Source organism: Ambystoma mexicanum, chromosome 12 (assembly GCF_040938575.1).
Source record: "Ambystoma mexicanum isolate Mex_15411 chromosome 12, UKY_AmexF1_1, whole genome shotgun sequence".
NCBI classification, from domain to species: domain Eukaryota; kingdom Metazoa; phylum Chordata; class Amphibia; order Caudata; family Ambystomatidae; genus Ambystoma; species Ambystoma mexicanum.
Window position 1 is genome coordinate 516629361 of NC_090936.1, and position 19015 is coordinate 516648375.

The 19015-nt window shown below is 43.7% G+C and overlaps 1 protein-coding gene across 2 annotated transcripts in view; it reads left to right on the forward strand.

Annotated features, from left to right (window-relative positions):
* Positions 1–19015, forward strand: part of BRAF (B-Raf proto-oncogene, serine/threonine kinase) — a 1813806-nt gene that overhangs the window by 315986 nt on the left and 1478805 nt on the right. For both annotated transcript variants that reach the window (XM_069628802.1, XM_069628803.1), the window contains exon 3: positions 7206–7469. In XM_069628802.1, the coding sequence (XP_069484903.1) occupies positions 7206–7469 (264 nt within the window). The remainder of the gene's footprint in view (positions 1–7205; positions 7470–19015) is intronic.

The following is a 19015-nucleotide window of genomic DNA, read 5'->3' on the forward strand; positions in this document are numbered from 1 at the left end:
TAGGAATTGCATTTTGCCCGGCAAATTTCCTTCTTCTAATGTGAGGAAAGTGAGGTTAATTTAGCTTTATTCTCACTAGAGGGGCATAGTCTCCAATTAGTTTCACTTTTATTCTTTAAGATGCAGAGATCTTTAAGTTGCGGTGTGAACCATTTGTTTAAGTGGGCTATTGGTGTACTAGGACTGAGTTTGACAGGTGCAATTTTGTCCAGTGTGGTGAGCATGATATTGTTGAATTCCTGAACTAGGATACTAGGATCAAGATTTTCTGACAATGCATTGAGGGTGGGCAAGATGGCAGGGATAACTTTCTCTACAGTAATACTTTGTTTGCTTCTAGTTGAGCATGGTGGTGCTAATGGCTGAGCCATTGGGGTGGGTCTTATTGTAGATAGGTGGAATGACACCAGAAAGTGGTCTGTCCACGATAACGGAAAGATAGAGGAGATAGTAACTGAGCAGTTAAGGTCCACTATCCAGTCCAGTATTCTTCTTTTTCGATGGGTAGGTTTGTTGACTTTTTGAGAAAGGCCTAGTGCGTTGATTGTGTTGACTATATCTGTTGCATTTTAAAGCCTCCTAATAAGAGTAGTTGCGAGGTAGGTTTAAGGTTGTTCGAGATTATGTTCTGCAGATCTTCCTCAAAGCAACCAAGAGGGCCAGGCGGTCTATATATTAGGTGAATCGTAAGTGATTGTGAGTTATTTATCTGAACTTTGGCAGTAAGAACTTTGCATGCTTGAGACAGATGGGTGGGAGCTGGTCTAAGTCCAAGAGGAGTCTTAGAAATAATGGCAATACCGCCACCTCGGGCCTTGTCTCGGTCTTGTCTAACTATAGTGTAGCCATCAGGGATAGCTAGCATAAGTGTGGGTCCTGCTGCATCGTGGAGCCATGTTTCCGTAATTGCGAGGAAGTCAAAGTTGCCTTCAGTGATTAGGTCGGCAATATCGGTAGCATGGGCGACAAGAGATCTTGCATTGAGAAGCACTCCTTTGAGGGGGGGAGTCTCAGATGCTTTGTTGACTGGGATGGGTTTGTCAGAATTATTGTTGCAGGACTTAGGTTTATAGTTATTAAGCTGATGGGTATTCAAGTTCGAGAAGGCCGGTGGAGGAGACAACTTTAAATGGCTAGGTCTCAGGCTAGGCTTAAGGTTAGTTTTAAGTTAATTGGCCGGTAGTGATCTTCTCAAAGGTTCGTATAATTTAGTTAATCTAGCACCGAGTCTGTTATTTCTATTAGACGTGGCACATGGTAGAAAGGCGTAGGGTACTGTCTCTAGGGCTCTGTCATATATGGATGGGTTTGTGGGCACAGTATTAGTAGGAGTTGGCAAGCTAGGGTCTGGGAAAGGTACTTGCGACGGGGCAATGTGTTCTTGGCTTCTAGAGTTCACATACATGGCAACAGCCATAGTGCAAAGCAATACTGCTAAGTTTGGCATCCTTCCAATTTCAATATCAAATAAAATATAGCACATAGGTAACTCAGTTACAGCTAAGTGACACAGATTGGTAAATGCAACTAGAGAATGACTGGCATGAATCAATCAGCAACATTGATTAGAGCATAGCATGAAGCAGGCTAATGTCAGGGTAATGATAAGGCGCAGATATGGAGATTGGCCATATGGTATACAATAGGGCATGCTGGGTACTGATATTCAGTTCAGGGTTTAGTACAATAGGTAATGGGAGGCAGTCTACTGCTATATCTTAAGAAAACGTATGCATACAATCAGATGTCAGAGTGGCACAGGTACATAACATACATAGCAGATATCATGGGGCAATTCAAACTATCCTTGGGAACAAAGAGTGGATGCAAGTGCAAGTTATATAGCGTGCATAGTGTTGTGGCGCATTTGGAGGCAGCATTGTGTAGTCATACGGGCCGTATTGTAAGAGAGGCAGGAATTACCTTACAAGCTGGCAAAGTTCAATCATATCAGGGATCCTAGTAAATTAGCAGAGGTAGTGCGGTAATACAGAATATATCTGTGTTATCAGAGGCCGTCGCTGAGAATCGGGTCAGGCAGTGTTATATATGGAAGAAGCCTGATAACATTATAACATTTGGCAGTGTTCGTTCGGTACAAATGCCAATTAACCAGGTGAATATTTTGGAACTGGGCCTTATACAGTGTAGCAGTCGGTAGGTGGCTTACCAGCATACAATGTCGTTGTCCAAATGTGTCAGGCAGCAGTGGTCGATGAGGGCCGAGTGGCCATACGGCAAAGATATTGCAAGGTTCAATATGGGCAGTGTCGCCGCAGCGTCCACGGGCGAACAGGGCCTTTTTCCTCTGGCCTTCTTCCGGAGCCGGCTTCCGCCTACCGGTGTAGGGGATTTGCTCAAATATACAGCTAGTTACTTAGCAACGCTATAAAGCCTCGTTTTCAGGCCGCGTTGCGACTGCCATTTTGGGGTCAGGCCACATTATTGTGACAAAATGGTGGATTGTCAAGGTGGCAGTGTGCAAATGCACAGGGCGGGCTCTGGTGGGCAGCAGGGCTCAGGATGCAGGCGCAGAGTGGGTAAAGGAGGCTAGTTAGCCATTAACTTGCCTCATCAAGTCACCATGTCACTTATCCCTGGTATTTCTTAGTGCTTTATAAATAGTCTGCCTCTCTGGTCTGGTTATCTTTCTATACGGGTGTCGATTCAACTTTGTATGATGTCACCATTCATCCTGGTCATTCAGTTTCTTTGCTTCCTCAGGAACCTTTTTTCAAATGGCGGTCCTATTGTCTTGGATGCAAGTATGGTTTCCTCAATGGGTACTTAATCTCCCATATTCTCTAAGGTATAGGTATTCTTATGGGTACTGCACAGAGCCCTCACTCTTCTCTTTGCTGGTTCATACATTTCAGGTTATGTAGGTGGGGCAGGTGGAGTGGGGGTACTTGGCTCCTCCTCTACAGGGGCCTCCAAGCTCGCTTTGGGCCCTGGGTCGGGGCATGTGCCTCTGCTCTTGGCTCACCTCTTGTTTAATTCCCTATTGTGCAGTCCAGCTCGCCTCCTGGCTTTGCCTGCTTGTGCCCGTAATGTCTGTGGGTCCTGGCGGGCGTGCTTTGCTGTTGCTGGAGGCACCTGAGGCCCTTCTTGCCTCCTGCCTGCAGGTTCCGGGCCTCGTGTTGCCGCTCACCCCGTCACCGCCGCAGCCCGTGCTGCTCTCTCTCTCGGCTCCACTGCAGCAGCGTCTATCTCTGCTGTCTGGGGGCGGATCTCCCCCAAACTTGACTTGCTCCTTTTTTGGGGGAAACTGGCGGTTTGGCCGTCCGGGGGGGGCAAAAGAAGGGCTCAGGTCCCCTTTATTCAAGTTGGGCTCGGAGCACACAGAGAGCTTAACTCTTATCCATGCACCCCCTGGTGGCCTCCTCCAAAGGGGCCCTTTTGAAAGGGGCATGTATAATGAGAAAATGGATCCTAAAACTGTGTGCAAAAGAGCAGATGGTCCCGGAGCCTGTTTGGAGTTCGAAAGAAGTGGATTACTTGGAGAGATATTTGTTGCAGGTTTGTCAAATTCACTGATCTGGGGGCCAAGCAGACTAAGTAAGATTCAACTGAACTGTTTTCGGTCATTCTGAGGGTGGTCTCTCCAGTTCTTTCTGGTGTGAGTGGTTGGGTTTGTATGTTTAGAAATTACCAGGAGTGATGGGTTTTCTTACCACGTATCCTTGCTGCTCCCAGTTCTCTGAGGGGGATACAGTAATAGGGGCATAGTCTTAGTCGTATAGGATTGCATGAGTTTACTAATACCAATACTTGTCAACCAGGTTTTGGGTTTATGGGAAACTTCTCAATGGAGCGGCATGTTTAGTAGATGAGTTGTTGTATGTATGATTACAATTTTTCCTCTTCCAATAAGATTTTATTTAAGAAATAAAGACTAAGTTACGTGCATGGTTTTTAGTTTGTGTAGATACACTTGTACCTAGTGTGAGAAACTCATGGTGACAACAAGTAAAACAGACACATGTGATCACAGTTCAAGGTTGTTGATTGAACAATGAGTCGTATGCGGGTTGGATAAACGCCTAATCTAAACCTAAGTCTAAGATGGGGACGGGTTTCGACCATCGAATGAAAATAAGGCGGTCCTAGTGGCGTCAAGTCAAATAAAAGGGCCTATATAAGAAAACCTATTGCCAATTTGTTATGCTAAATACAAAGGCTGTGGGGTTAAGTTTCAAGAAAGATAGAAGTGTTCTCAAATGATAAGTCAGGAGGCGGTAGCCTGAGTCTCCCTTCCCCACGGTTTGAGCACTGGGTAAGGTTGGAGCTTGTAGCACAGTATGGTCTCTGTCTTCTACAGCAGGAGACGACAGTTCCAATTGCAGTTCTCAGGACTGTCAATGGCCAAGTTTTGTTTCCTCTGAAAGTCTCTTGCCTTCGAGGCCTGATGTGTTTTAACAATAAAACAAAAGTTCCTTTAACAAATGAAAGTTTGTTACTAAAGTTCCGTATGGGTGATGGTTTCACCACTGGGTCTCCCTCTTCTGGGCTGACCCTTCTCAATCGTGTTTCAAAGTTCAAATAGGGTGATAGCTTAACTCCTTGCATCTCCCTCGTTCGGGCCCTGTCCTCTCTCAACTGCCAGCCCTTGGCTGACGACTTCACCCCTGGATCTCCCTCGGTCAGGCTCGGACCCCTCTTGACTTTAACAGGAGTCAATTCCCTTGGTTTCTCAATGTTCACTTTCGCCATGGAATTCACTTCCCATTCTATTACGGTGCTTGTAGATCAAAGTCTTTAGATTGTACAGGGATTTTACTTGACCCTCTGTATGACCACTTTAACCTACTTAGCAGGCCTTCTGGTACTTGCAGTTTTTCTCATATGGTGCTCGACCAGAGTGTCTCGAATTAGCACCCATGTGGTGCCGCTTTCCCTCTGTAGCTGGCCTCCCTTTCACACCTTCAACCGTTCATTCAAAGTTCATCTTGAGTCTCTGTTTCAAAAGTTGCCACTTGGTGATTCCTACTCAACACACCCCGGTGCTTATCGATTCTTCCCTGAACTCACCGGCTGTGATGAACCGCTTGGCTTTAGCTTCTTCAGGAGTCAATCAAGGCCGGAACCACGGGCGCGGGAGTCTCCTCTGCTCCGCCTTATCAGCATAGGCTTGCCCTGTGTACCGTTGACATCTGTAGCAGGCCACTTGTGCTATTGTTTGCGGTCTTTGATTCTCCTCCACAAAGGTTCCGCGGGGCCGGGATGAAAAGGGCAAGGTCACTTCTCTCAATCTACTTATCTTGCTTCCTGCTGTCTTTCTCCTTCTTTTGAACTGCTGCGTATTGGCCGTCGCAACGTGCTGTCGGCCATGTTTGCCTTTCTTGCCTTGCTTGTACTGTATTCTAGGAATCCACGTTTTATCCCTGTGGGGAAGGGAAAGGGTCGTCAGGTGTGTGTGATTCTGATCAGTTGCCTGACTTTGCATGACCCTGGTGTTGGGACATGTCGGGTACACAGTATTGTTACAAGTTTGTTGTTTGTCACAATGTGAGGAAGTGATTAACGTGGGAAAGGAGGATGGTAGAACTCTTGAGTCTCCTACAAAGTAGGATGGAAAAAAAGTAATGTCAAATTGACCTACGGAACATAATGGGGAAGGTTTGCAAAAGGGATGAGAGTAACCGGGATGTAATACAGAACATAGGGGATTGTGGGATTGGTTGTACTCTGCCCCGTAGATTGAGATCTCGGAAAATTATGGTCTGGGGAATGATGGTCTGGGGAATGAGATTGTGGGGATGAAAGCTCTGGATTCTGGGACCGGTAGTGTTTCGTCCGGATAAGCTGAGTGTTCGTAAAAGAATAATCGGATGGATGGGGAGGAGAGTGGTTTAAAGGTGTCGGATAGAAAGCAGCGGGAAAGCAGGGTTCTGGGAGGTGGGGTTTTCCGATCTAATAGGGTTCGTGTTCCTGTGTGATTTATCAGATGGGGAGGTTTGGTGCATCATGATGCAGGATATTTTATGGGAGAAAGAGGGTCAGATGTAACGTAGCCTAAAAAGATCTCAGGGAATGACACCCTTCTTCTCCTGTAGCATACTGTGTCTCTCTTTGGGCATTTGCCCTAGCAAAACCTCAGGTTCCCCTACCCAGGTGATCCTCCCGCACTAGTCCACCGCCAGGATCTGGATCCAACAGTGATGGCCGTGTCCTGGCCACCTGAATAAGGGATCTTCGAGGTTGCACTGGGCGAATACCCTTGGGTTTCTCACACCAGCTTCCATGCATGATTTTTGGTTGTTGCTCCTTTCCATTATGTTGCTACCATCTGATAAAGAACTCTGAACATTTGTGAGCTCTTAACTATATCATTTTAGGATATCATGTACAGTTGGCCTAGATTTTTGTTATTTGTAGGGCTAAAACTCCTTGAAATGAGGCTACCAATGCGTATATAGCCCCTTGGCTAGTTAAATGCCATCTAGATAAGGATAATGTCCATGTTTCAGCTCTTCTAACCATCCATGATTATACTGCCTCAGACATAATAGCATCTTTAGCTTTCCAGAGACATGTACCTATTTGCATCATATATAAGGCTGCTACTACGGCTATCAGATCTGTATGTTGTAGACACCATTTCTTGGTTGCATGTTCCAGGGTGGATGCTCAGTTTGACAATGCTGAAGAATATCTTTTACCAGATTTTCTGTATATCCTGCTTCACCTTCCTTGTTACATGCTGAAAATCAGTGAAAGTGAAGGGATTGATATGTAAGAATAAGTACATGTTACTATGATAACTTCTTTGTTCTTAGACCTCTGGTCACTTCAGTCATAAGACCCACGCACCTTACCCAAGTTTCCAAATAGGACATAATATAGAACTTACTTAGGCATTTGTCAAAGAGGACTAACCTTTGAAGGAGCCATGTGGATTTAGTGATGGAGCCTGGAAGTAGGCTGAGCCACCAATCTCCTTGTGTATTTTTCAACATACAAAGGCCTCTATGCTTGATTTGGGAGGTAGGGGGTATTTCTCTGGTACCAACCCATACTAAGACATCCACTATTTGCTTGAAGTGCATGAAGGACTAAGCAAATAGGAATTTCTGCAGTGAGTAACCTTTTTTCCCAGGCAAGATCTAGGAGTTATCTGCACCCACTGCCCTGCCTGTTTTTACTGTACTATAAATATAACACTCCACTGATTAATGGGATTTTATTCATTTATTTTTTGCCAGGCCTATGAAGAATACACCAGCAAACTAGATGCCCTACAGCAGAGAGAGCAGCAGTTATTGGAGTCTATTGGGAATGGAGCAGATTTTTCTGTTTCTAGCTCCGCCTCCACGGATACAGTTACGTCTTCTGCCTCTTCTAGCCTCTCCCTAGCACCTACATCTCTTGCAGTCATTCAGAACCCGTCCGACTTGTCCAGGGGAAACCCGAAGTCTCCACAGAAACCTATTGTTAGAGTCTTCCTACCCAACAAGCAGCGCACTGTGGTGAGTAGCTCATTGACTGGATTGTTTTTGTTTCTTCTAAATAACCCTACATTTTAGTGACCGGGTATGCCCTCAGGAGATGTAAGTCAACGAAAAAGGATTTTACAATAGCATTGAAGTCTATGGGATTTCTTGGTGAAGACTACAGGTCTATCATGTTAAAACATCATTAATACATCCTATACTTGTTATGCTTATATATGCCTAATAATTGTGAAAGTTAAATATTTTGCTTTCTCTTAATTGGTTTTCATAATGGGGGCAATTATCCTTGTGAAACTCACTACACTGCTACATTTGAATTTTCAATTAATTGCTATACCACCAAGGACATATTTTAAAACGCTTTAAAAAAGAGTTAAAAATGTCTCAATTACAGCATTTCTTTTGAAAAGCCATGCTCTGCACGACAGCAACATCTTTTGATGCCATCCACTGGACCCTCGTCAATATATTCTTTTCAATACATGGTGTACAGCTTTCTGTGTGTTATACTCCATCGATATGCTTGGCCCTTGCATCTACTTCTGCGCCATCAACTGTTCTACCTGCAAAATGGTCCTTTGGCCAGACAAACTGACAGGGAATTTGATTGTGCATTGAAATTACCCAAAGGCAACCTGCTACAACAGAGATAGCCGAGAGGGAGAATGAATACCTTTGGTTGTCCCTACCATCCAGCACTTACACAACTGATTAGGATATTTAAGGAACTATAACCAATATTTAGCCAGGGATTATGAGCTAAAAGACATGTGCAAAGAACCTTCCCTAATTGCCACCAAGCAACCTAGAAACCTACAACAGTTTTGAAGATAAGAGAAGACCTGGAGCTTACCCATGCAACGTCAAAAGATGTAAATCTTGCCAACACAGATGCACTGGATTAGCAACAACAACCTGACAGAACTGAACAGTACAGTTACAAGGTACATACAACTGCAGATCATCCAGTGTTGTGTACCCCATCCAGTGCAAAAAATACACCCATGGAAAATATGTAGGTGCGACCTGCAAGGAGCTGCATGAAAGAATGAACCCTAATCTCGGAAAAACAATACAAACGCCGCTGTGTCAACATTTCACACAGGTGGGCACACATTGCAGGATCTGCCATTGATGGTTTTAAAAGGTTACCTCTCGAATATCCCACACAGGACATGGGAGCTCAGTACTCAACCTAAAAGACAGTGGTCTGAACATAGATTTAGGTTTCATGAGGCACTATGGCCAACTTTGAGCCTATGGTCCAGCAGTGCAATCATATCAACAAAGTAAAAAGACACCCACTAGTACTAAGGCTGTTGAACACTACTGTTCAAGACCACTAATGGGTGAGACAGGACCGACAATGGACATTTCTGGCATTGAAGACCAAACTTGCAACACAATGATTACAAGCAACAAGCTTCCCTTCCCCAACTTTGCCTTGATCGCTCTGTATTTTATTAGCCAGGATAATTTACCCAGAAGTCTTGTTGCCACTCTATCTTTGCTTCAGGTAATGCTTACACCCTCTTTGCTCCGGCAATGCTGATGTTCTGACTGGCTTTTGGCAATGTTTGAACTACTCTGCACCTTTGGGGAAGGTTTGTTTCACTTATAATTGGAGAAACAAGAGGTCCTCTTTTGGCTGTGGTAATGCTTGCTCTACACTTGTTATATCAATGTTCAGCCACTTAATCTTTATGGATAAATTGTTTTCACTACTTGACAAGTGATTCAAAGATTACCCCTCAGAGATTTAAAATGCGGTTCAGATGATCATAGCAACAATATGCCATTACATGTTTTGGCAACTTTAAAAGGTGTCCCCCTTTCAAGGATAAATACTGTGTCTCATCTCACGGATCTTTTCACCACCCTGGGCCTCATCACCTCCCAGATGATCCTCCCACAGTACACCACCACCAAGGTCAGGATCAGGAAGGGTCTGCCTTTTCCTGGCCACCTCGGAGGATACTTTAGGTAGGGTTTTAGTGAGGTATCTATAGGATTCATCACACATGTCTTGACACTATATAGAGGCTGCACTACACAATTATCGGCTGTATAAGGAGAATGCAATACTGACGCTGTTTTCCAAATATGTGCTTTTAAAACCTTCACTTCAATACGCCTTTTAAAATAACAACAGTCACTTTTGGAAACTACAGGGTTCAAGACTGCCTGGGCCTTAAGTTGCATGTGAAAAGGATATATTAAATGAAAATGTCAGCTAGAAATGTGTACTGTTTTCAAACCGTTATGTGATCCCTGCTTCTAGGAGTTTCTATGGTCTTCTAGATAAGACAGCAATTCCAGACCAACATTCCATGCATGTGAATCCTTCAGCAATCCTTTGATTTGAAAATGTTCTGTGCTGTGGCTTTTTCTTTACTAATTGGTTGAACCTGCAACATTGGTTGAAGAAGTCTGTGGGACTTCGAAAGTTAATGCTTTGTTCCATCACTGCAGATTATCTTCATTCAGTAAAATAAGATATAAAAACCTGCATCTTGTGTGATTTTAAAGTAACACATATATGTGATGTTGCCATACTGTGCTTTATGCTGAACGCAACTGGCTTCATTTGGTGCATTGCTTGTGTGAGTCAATCTTTACCTGCTCACCCTCACCAAGCCTGTCCCTCCCACCTTTGGAACTTTGTCGATTGAGTTCCTGGATGCTTTTTGACAGATTGTTTTTAACTGACTAGTCAATGCTGGGATCAACATTAAAGATTGAGTAAGCAGGAGCTAAAAGCAGCTCCTGTGCATCCATTATTGACCAGTGACCAGGAGCTACCTCTGGGGAACCAGGCACTAGTACATGGAGTTCTGCAAATCTAACTTCCACATAATGGACAAAATAACTTTCCATCTTATTTTTGACCTCTTATGCTTTAAATGTCGTACAGGTGAGTTTGAATGTTTATAGATTATCCCAAATTCATAGATTTAAATTCACATTGGTTTATTTGTTCGGCACCAGTTGGCCTGGGGAACCAAAAGTAGCTCCTGGTAGCTGTTGGTGTCAAGCTCACTAGGCTCTTCTATGTCCTATCCAGGAGCTAAATAGCTTCCAGCTGCCCTCAATTTCGAACCCTGCAATAAGCAGATTAACTTCAGTATCCTAGTTTTTAGTAAATATCTGCCTCTGCATATTTTGTATAATTCGGATGTTGAAAGATCCTAGGCTCATTATTATGTAGGACGTGAGGCTTCGGAGTGAGCAATTAACAGCTACTTCATCTCTCTCATCCACTATTGTTATGAATGTATATTGCATTGTGGTGAACTTTCAATGATTCTTTAGTGGTAAATTGGCAGCCGATATAAACCTGTGACAAGGGATGATTTCCATTCATCTTGTCAAGCTCAGTGCTGCACATTACATTGTTGCTTCTGTGCTATTGACCACTTTGGCAGAGTGCATTCCAATAAGGAGGTTGGTATGTTAATGGTATGCTAATTCATCCCAGCTCCTTCTTTCATCATGTAGATGCATTCTTTGTTGATATCCTACTTGGATGCTTCTTTATGCATGTGTGACGTCTTACTGTTCTGTGTTCAGCATACTTTTCTGTGTATGTAGACTTACAGACCTTTTTAAAATGAATTTCCTTCCCAGCACTTGTGTTCCATAACTGGGCGTTGTGTTTCATTTGGAAAGTACTGCCTTCACCTGTACTATTTCCTCCACCTAGTTCCTTTGTTAGTCTGTTCCTGAGTTTTCTTTTTTTCTGTTGTCTCCTCAAGCTACACATTTGCAGCAGCATGCTCTTCTGCCCTCCATCTGAGCCACTTGTGCATCTCCTCTGGCCCCTGTCCTTGCCATTGGAAGGATATTTGCTAATGATACAGGTTCTTGTATAAGTCACTTTTACAGCAATTTCAATGCACACTCATCAGTGATGTCAAGTCTGCTGTCTTCTTCATTGTAAAGTTGTAGTCAACAGTTGCACACCAGTTTGTGTACCCTTTTGGTAGACCTACTCATCGCTGGTCAACTTCTCCTCTTCCTTCTGGGCCTCCTGTAGTTTCAATACTATACGTAACAGGGTCCCATTCTGAAAAGGTATGGGGGCAGTGTCCTGGAGGCAGGGGTGGCTGGCTCGCTGCTCCCTAGCTACCCCGAAGAGGACACCACTCCCATACTTACTGTTGGGTCCCGTCCTTCCCCAATATATACACACATATACTACAAGTCCCATGAGCCCATGGGAGGGAGAAGTTCAAGGATAAATGGTGCGCCTGGCTCGAATGGCTTCAGAGAAAAAGTAACCGGCCCAATATCTGGGCATGGCCACATGAAGAAAACCTGTAAAGATCCATAATAGGTCAGAAAACCAAAAGGTTAAGTATGTGGAAACGGCCAAAGGGTCAGAATTTTCAAAGACGTATAGCTTGACCAAGCAAATGGGACACAGAGCAAGAGAAATCATCCCAGCACACTAACCCACAAGAAACTGATGGAATAAAGCGCTACAGCAAAACAAGAGATGATGGCTTGAAGGTTTAGAATGAATCTTAACCTGTGACATTGCTCTGGGCAACCGTCCAGACGAAGGTTCTTCGCCTGCCAAGCCATTACAAAAGGGATAAGACCAAATGCAAATCGGGAGTGGTCCCATCCCCAAAGGGGCAGTCCAGCCAGAACTGTTGTTCACATCCCTTCTGCATGAGACCACAAGCATCTCCAGACAGTGAAGAGTAGCTTGGTTTTCTAGGCCCAGCAGGCATAGGACCACGGCTGGGCATACCCTTCCCCCTCGGGGTGACTGTAGCAAGACAAAAGAGGTGATGGCTAGAAGGTTTAGAATTCATCTCAACCTCTGGCATTGCTCTCGGCAAGCCTTTCACCCATCACTTTTTTTATAGGAATAAAGTGCTTACATAGTTTCTGCAGGTGATGAGACATCTGGTATCAGATCCTAAGGCAATAAGGGAGTGAACTGACTCCCAAGACAAGAAAATAGCCATGCCTGAAAGCTTGAAGTTACTAAAATAAGGCATAGAAAAAGTAAAAAGATTTAAGCGAATAGCTTATTGGATCAAAAACACAGACTAGAAGGGCCAATGGCAAGAGGTGAGTGGAAGAGCTAATTCCCCTAGAAGTATACAAATTAAGGTTCAGCCCTCAATCTGGTGTGTGGAGCTGAAGGAGTAGGTCTATAGAGAGTAAGACTTGTGGATCGTGTTTTTTTGTTTTTTGGAAGGCTTTTTGGTGTTTGCAGTTATTACCACGTACATCCAGTCTAGAGTAGGAGTACTTTGTTGCTTGCGGAGGTTGGCATCTACAGCCAGGAGAAGGAGAATTGGCTATCTGCTGTAAATAGTATCTGTTCCTAGCTTGGAAGAAGAGGACTTTGATTGCTGTGGTTGTCATCTACACTCAGCCAGAGGTAGAAAGGAAGAGAGACTGTGGGGGTCATTACAAGTATGGAGGTAGCCCCATACCGCATACCGGGTCCGGGTTCCCTGAATGGGGAAATATCAGGCCATTCCAACCTTGGAGGACCCGGTATTTCCCCATTCAGGGAACCCATCCCCATTCGAGCCCACATAGGGCTCAATGGGAATGGGGAGGGAGCTAACAACAGGGCCGCTAATAACAGGCCCGTTGTTAGCTCCCTGGTACTTTAGCGGCTCCCACTAAGGGCGCCTGGTAAAACCAGCTGCCCTTAGCGGGACCCACTAAAGAACCTCGTAATGCTGTGCTGTTAACCCCTTACAGCCAACCTCGGAATGAGGCCCTGTGAGCCTTAATTTCAATGATTGTGAATGAATCCAATTAGTCCACTCTCCCCAAGGGGACTAAGGAGGTGTACCCACTAACTTTAACACCTCTAGGGGATAGAGCAAGGGGGTTCCCACTGGGGGTGAAACCCCCCCCACCCCTTTTGGGGAAAGGAGATTCCCTGAAAGGGATATCGCTAATCCTCCATATTGTCAAGATCCCAATATCTTTGTTGGCTGTGTGGGTCTTAAACTGTGTGGTAACTTAAAACTTCCTGTAGGAATGGGTGGCGTGGTTTCTGATCCTCTGTGTGCACAGGACTTGCCGGGAATGCTGAAACGGCCACCCCTTAACAGAGGAGCAGACCCAATTTGCATCAGAGACTGGGAGAAGAGCAACCCCCAGTGCCAAAAAAGCACAGGGACCGCCTTTTGAGAGATGTGGCAGGAAGAGCGTACACCTGGTGTGGCAACATGGATCGCAGACGTGCTAGCAGAACGCGCTGCCGTACCAAGAGCTGGAACTGGCCACCAAGAGGAAACGCCGTGGAGCTCCCGCTGTCTGAGAAGCTGACAACCGTTGTACCCACATGCTGGCCTCAAAACCCTGCAGGAAACTCGCAGAAAGAGAGGGCAAGTTTTGTCCGACACACAACACCAGAATGGAACAGAAGTGGTGGTGCCGCATTGGCCAAACTCTGCGAGACCCGTGAGGGGCATCGCACAGGAGACTGAGTATGCGGTGGCTCCAGGGAACCCGGGAGAGGGAGGCAAGGCCCAACAAAACCCCAAGGCAGGGTGCGAGAGCCTGAAACCCCAAGGCGTGGTGAAAAACCTGACCCCAAGGCGAGTGAGGGAAACCAGACCCTTAGGTGGGGTAAAGACCAAGAACTGCCTAGCAGGAGAGAATGGCAGGATCTTTCTTGGAAAATTACAGTCTGAGTGGGTGGGACACAGGCCAGATATCCCCATGTCCTAACAAAGACAAGAGACATTAATTGGACTGAATTGAACAGAACAGGTGAGATGGTTGGATAGCCATTCAGGCTACTGACCTAGACTGCACTGGGTGTAGTGCATGAGCAAAACTGAGCCAAAAAACATGGCGCTGACGTGGCCATCTTGGACATTCACTTTCATTTACTGCTATGAAACAGCAAAGCAAGCCTACGTGTTCATGGGCTCAGCAAGTAAACATGTATTTCGGCAGCAAAGGCAAGGTCACATACTAATGCCAGATGACCAAGCCCGGGAGAATAGTTGTTGTATTGTTCACCGAAGGACAAGTCAGAATGGGAGTCAGAGAAGTCTGCAGGTGCAGTGATAAGGGGACTGGGAACGAAAACAAGGAGAGAAGTTATATTTTTTTCTGCTTCTAGCTGTAATATTCCATTCTTTGCTCTTCATGCTTATTGTCTGCTCTTCGGCCGAGGGCAGTCTGGCAACCCATGAGGTGCGGGGATCGAAAGTAGCCCCATAAAGAGAAGAGGTATCCGTCTTGGGAAAGCAGTTAGAATTCGGACCTCGGGACATGCAGTCGCGCTGAGAGGGAGGACACACTGCTCCAGACCCTGTTAGTACGAGTGATGTCTTTGCCTACCTGCTGTGGGACTAAGCAGTGTCGTGGTAACCGTGATGAAGGTGTCTTCTGCAACTTTCCTAACAGTGATGCATATTTTTCTATGTTTATGTATGACTGACTGTTTGTTTTTTCTTTTTGTGTTCTGAGATAGGGACGTGAAATATCCATTTGGTAACATGAGTTTCCTATTTGGGGAAAAAAGGAAGCTCTGCAGACGGAAGCTGTCTCGAGGTGACTATTCCGGGGTGGACTAAGAGTGCGTATGACAAAGTTGCAGACTTGGGCATGTGGTGAGGGCTTGAGCAAGGAATGGGTTATCAGTATAGGGGAGGCAAGTCTGGCTGAAGTAGTGTGTTGTCTGCAACAGGTGCTGGTGGAAAAAGGGAAGGTGTGTTCGGCTTTAGGTAGGAGGGGCTGGATTTTGTTACATGCCTTTCAAAAACGACATCAGCAGAATGTGGAATTGCGGGCGAATGTCCTGAAATTGGAAAGAGCAGGCTGCTGAAAAACAACTTGCCTTAATGCAGCAGCTCCAGATGAAATAGTATCATGATAAACCAGACAAATATCAAGTGGTAGCCGAGCGAGCTGCTGTGAGGGTTGCTTGTTATAAATACAAAAAGAGACGAAGGAGAGTGAATTCCCATAAGGTAGCAACCATGATTGCTACCGCAGGAGTGGATTGGGATCACGATTGTTGGGATGGAGATGTGTTCGATAGCACTAGTACCAAGAGTAGTTCAGAACCACAAGTGATACCCAAATCGGAATTTGTCCATAAAGAGGTAATTGTTAAACCTTTTTCTTTTTTTTTCTTTTTTTTTTTTTTATTAAAACAAAAAATTTGTTTTTGATGCATACGCAACTTTACAAAATTTACATCGAGATTCAATACACCTCTTAAACAAACATATAAGCACATAGATATAAATACAGAAAAGGCATAATTGAAATATGTACGAAGGAAAAATAGTTAAGTTTATAAAACTCTAATTTCTTAGCAAAATCATTCGTATACACAATATACATACTATAAAATAAATCTCATTACTTGGCAAAGTTAAGTCTAAACTACATGCGATTCAATAGCTGCATCTATAATTTTCACTAAACGGACAGTCGCAAGAATTATCGAGTTACATGACCCCCACATACATCTGGTCCAAATTAACTCTCTACTGCTTAGAGTATTGGTGGGACTAAAAGAGGAAATGATTTTTAAACGTTCCATTTCAAAAGTTGGACAAAACAGAAAAAACTGTTTTAAGGTCTCATTGATTTCAGGCATTTTACAAAATCTGCATCTAGTATCCACAGCAGTAGTCTCTTTATTTGCCCAATGTTTCATTCTCATCTTGGTGTGCAGCAGATCTAAACGAAAGCGCATATATATTACACGAGTTTCTTCACTCGGTGATAGTAATAGATATTGCAGGCGAGGTGTTTGAGCGTGTCTATAATGTGCATATTCAGTAAATGAAGAATACTGTGTTAATTGTTCGCACGTTTCGGCCCAATCATTCCAGAATAAACGCTTATGAGCTGTGCAAAACCTCCTTTGTAAGTCGTCTGCTGCTATGTTGATGTTGTTTAGAATAAGCTGTATACGCTGCTGGAAACATGCAATGGACCTAGGCTTGGATTCCCTCAGCATAATGAAAAAATCTTCATATAAAGAGTTTTCTTCTGGAAAACTCATATTAAGATAAGTTTTCAACAAACGCCAATTATATCGAGAAGCCAATGAATTCAATCCTAGCTCATGTCGTACAATTGCGTTGGGAAGGGACGCAGGAAGGCGTAAGGTTGCTTTCCACAACCCAGCTTGTATTTTATTCAAAAATGAAGAAAGATCTATTAAATTCAGGTCCAAACCATATAAGATGATGGCCTCTAACCTTTTTAAGTAAAATTCAAATAAGGGTACTAGGGAATATTTGCAATATTTGCGTAAAATTAATCTCATTTGATTTTGTAGAGGGAGAACTTTTTCCGCAATTGTCTATTGCCAAAACATTGCAGAAGAATTGTTTGCCAGGTTGTACCCTAAGGAAGTTGTCTGAGCAACAATGTTAATATAGTTTGAATCCAAATTCCATCGAAACTTTCGTAGCTTTTTTTTAGAAGATAGTATGAGAATGCTCGATTTCAATGAGTTTATGGTAAGGTTGTTTCGTTTACAATATAACTCAAATGTTTCTAATTTGTTCTGAAGTCCAGAATGAGTACTGTCAAAAAGTAACACATCGTCTGCATATGCAAGCCAAGACAGACGAAGCTTACCTAACTTGACTGTAAAGGAGTGAAGGGGATCCCAGATCCCTTCGATATCCGAAAGATATAAGTTGAACAGGACTGCTGCAAGATTGCAGCCCTGTTTAACGCCAATAGCAGTCGGAATAGAATATGTTAGGTGGCCTTTGCTAGTAATACGAACTCTGATTGTGGTGTTATGATGTAGAAGCGCTATTAGCGCCACCAGACCCGGAGGAAACTTAAGATCCAACATTTTAGTCCATAGCCTGCTTCGAATAACACAATCAAAGGCAGATGATTAGATCCAATGAAGCAATAAAAATTGGTCCATTAGTAGAGGTGTGAGCTTCAGCAATTAAATGTGCTAGAATACTTGCATTCAATTGAGTTCCCATTTTTTTTCTAAATCCTGTTTGGACTTTGTTAATACAGTTGTTTGTTTTAATGTGTTGCTCCACCTCATTGAGTAGCAGAAGCGCAAAGATCTTGGCAGCGACGTCAATCAGAGCTATTGGTCTAAAATTGAATGGATTATCCATGGGACCTTTTTTGTGGAGAGGAATAATAATGGATTTAACCCAAGATATTGGCAGAGTTTTACTTTTATAAATGGATTGAAACATCTTCAAAAATACGTTAGCCCAGAAAATGGGATCGTCTTTTATAACGCATGGCGGAAGCCCATCCGGGCCTGCACACTTTGAGGATTTAAGCTTTGTGATTGCTAACAAGACATCTTGGACGTCCCATGGACAAGTCATTGGAATAAATTTTACTAAATCAAGAATATTTACTTGATTGAATCTCTCCGGTAGATGATATTTTTGTTCAAAGAATGTATACCATGAGTTGCCATCTGTAGCCGACTCCATGGAGGAGGGAACAGAGTACTTGGATGCTCTAAGAAGTTTCCAGATGTCCCGAATATTGTGCTTACAAATGAGACGCACCATATTCTGATTCCCCGTCAAATGAAATGCAATTCGGGCCGATTTTAACTTGTTTTTGAAGTGTCTCAAAACCATTTTTTTTAGCTTTAGACAAGTTGTACCAATTTGTCCTACCATATTCATTCCTTATTGCACGCAATGCAGAGTTTTTCTCCTTTTTTAATTTCACAATGGTTCTTTCTAAGATACTGCAAGGTCGTGCAGTATTCAGATTATTCTCGGCAGAGTCAGCCAACGCTCTCAGGTGATGTTGTATCATCTGACTATTCCACTGAGAGATAGCCTGAGAGGAGATATCGTCTGATGAGTTATCAGGCCACCAGTCGCGATTAACTAAAAAAGTCAGTCGACGACATGTGGACATGTTCCAACTGATAGAGATGTACGGTCTATCATACTGAACTAAGCCTAGCGAATGTACCCTATCAAAGGGTTCAATGTTTACCGCTAATGAGCATTCTAAAATGGCATGATCTCCATAAGGCGGAAAATGGGACTTGATTGAAGATAGTAGGCCCGAAAGGTGATTTGAGCTGATTATGTAGTCGATGGTGGAGAAAGCATTCCCCCTATGCCATGTAAATGAAGCTTTAAGGCAAGCAGCTTTAATTATACATAGGTCCCAGCAAGAGAAAAAATTGGCCCATCTTAAGCCATTTGCACAGGAAGTTTTAACGTGGTGTGCCAATTCAAACAGACGAGAATCGTTAGGATATGTGTATAAATAGGAATTAAAGTCGCCACCAATTAATATCTCAGCTGTTGGGGCGATATGACAAATGTCCATTAGAGCATCGTTTAACATGGTTATAGCATCAACAAGCAGTATGGAGATCGGGTTCCAATAAAGGGAAATCAACATTACTCTACGTGGTATGTCCATATTAATAGTCACATCTACCAATAGAAACAGTTGGGTAGAGACTCTATGATTTATTACAAAGTGGAGATCATTATTTAATAGAATGGACAAACTACCTACCGGGCGACCGACTGGGGGTTGAATAGCTAACTGATTGACGGCCGTAAATCCGTCTA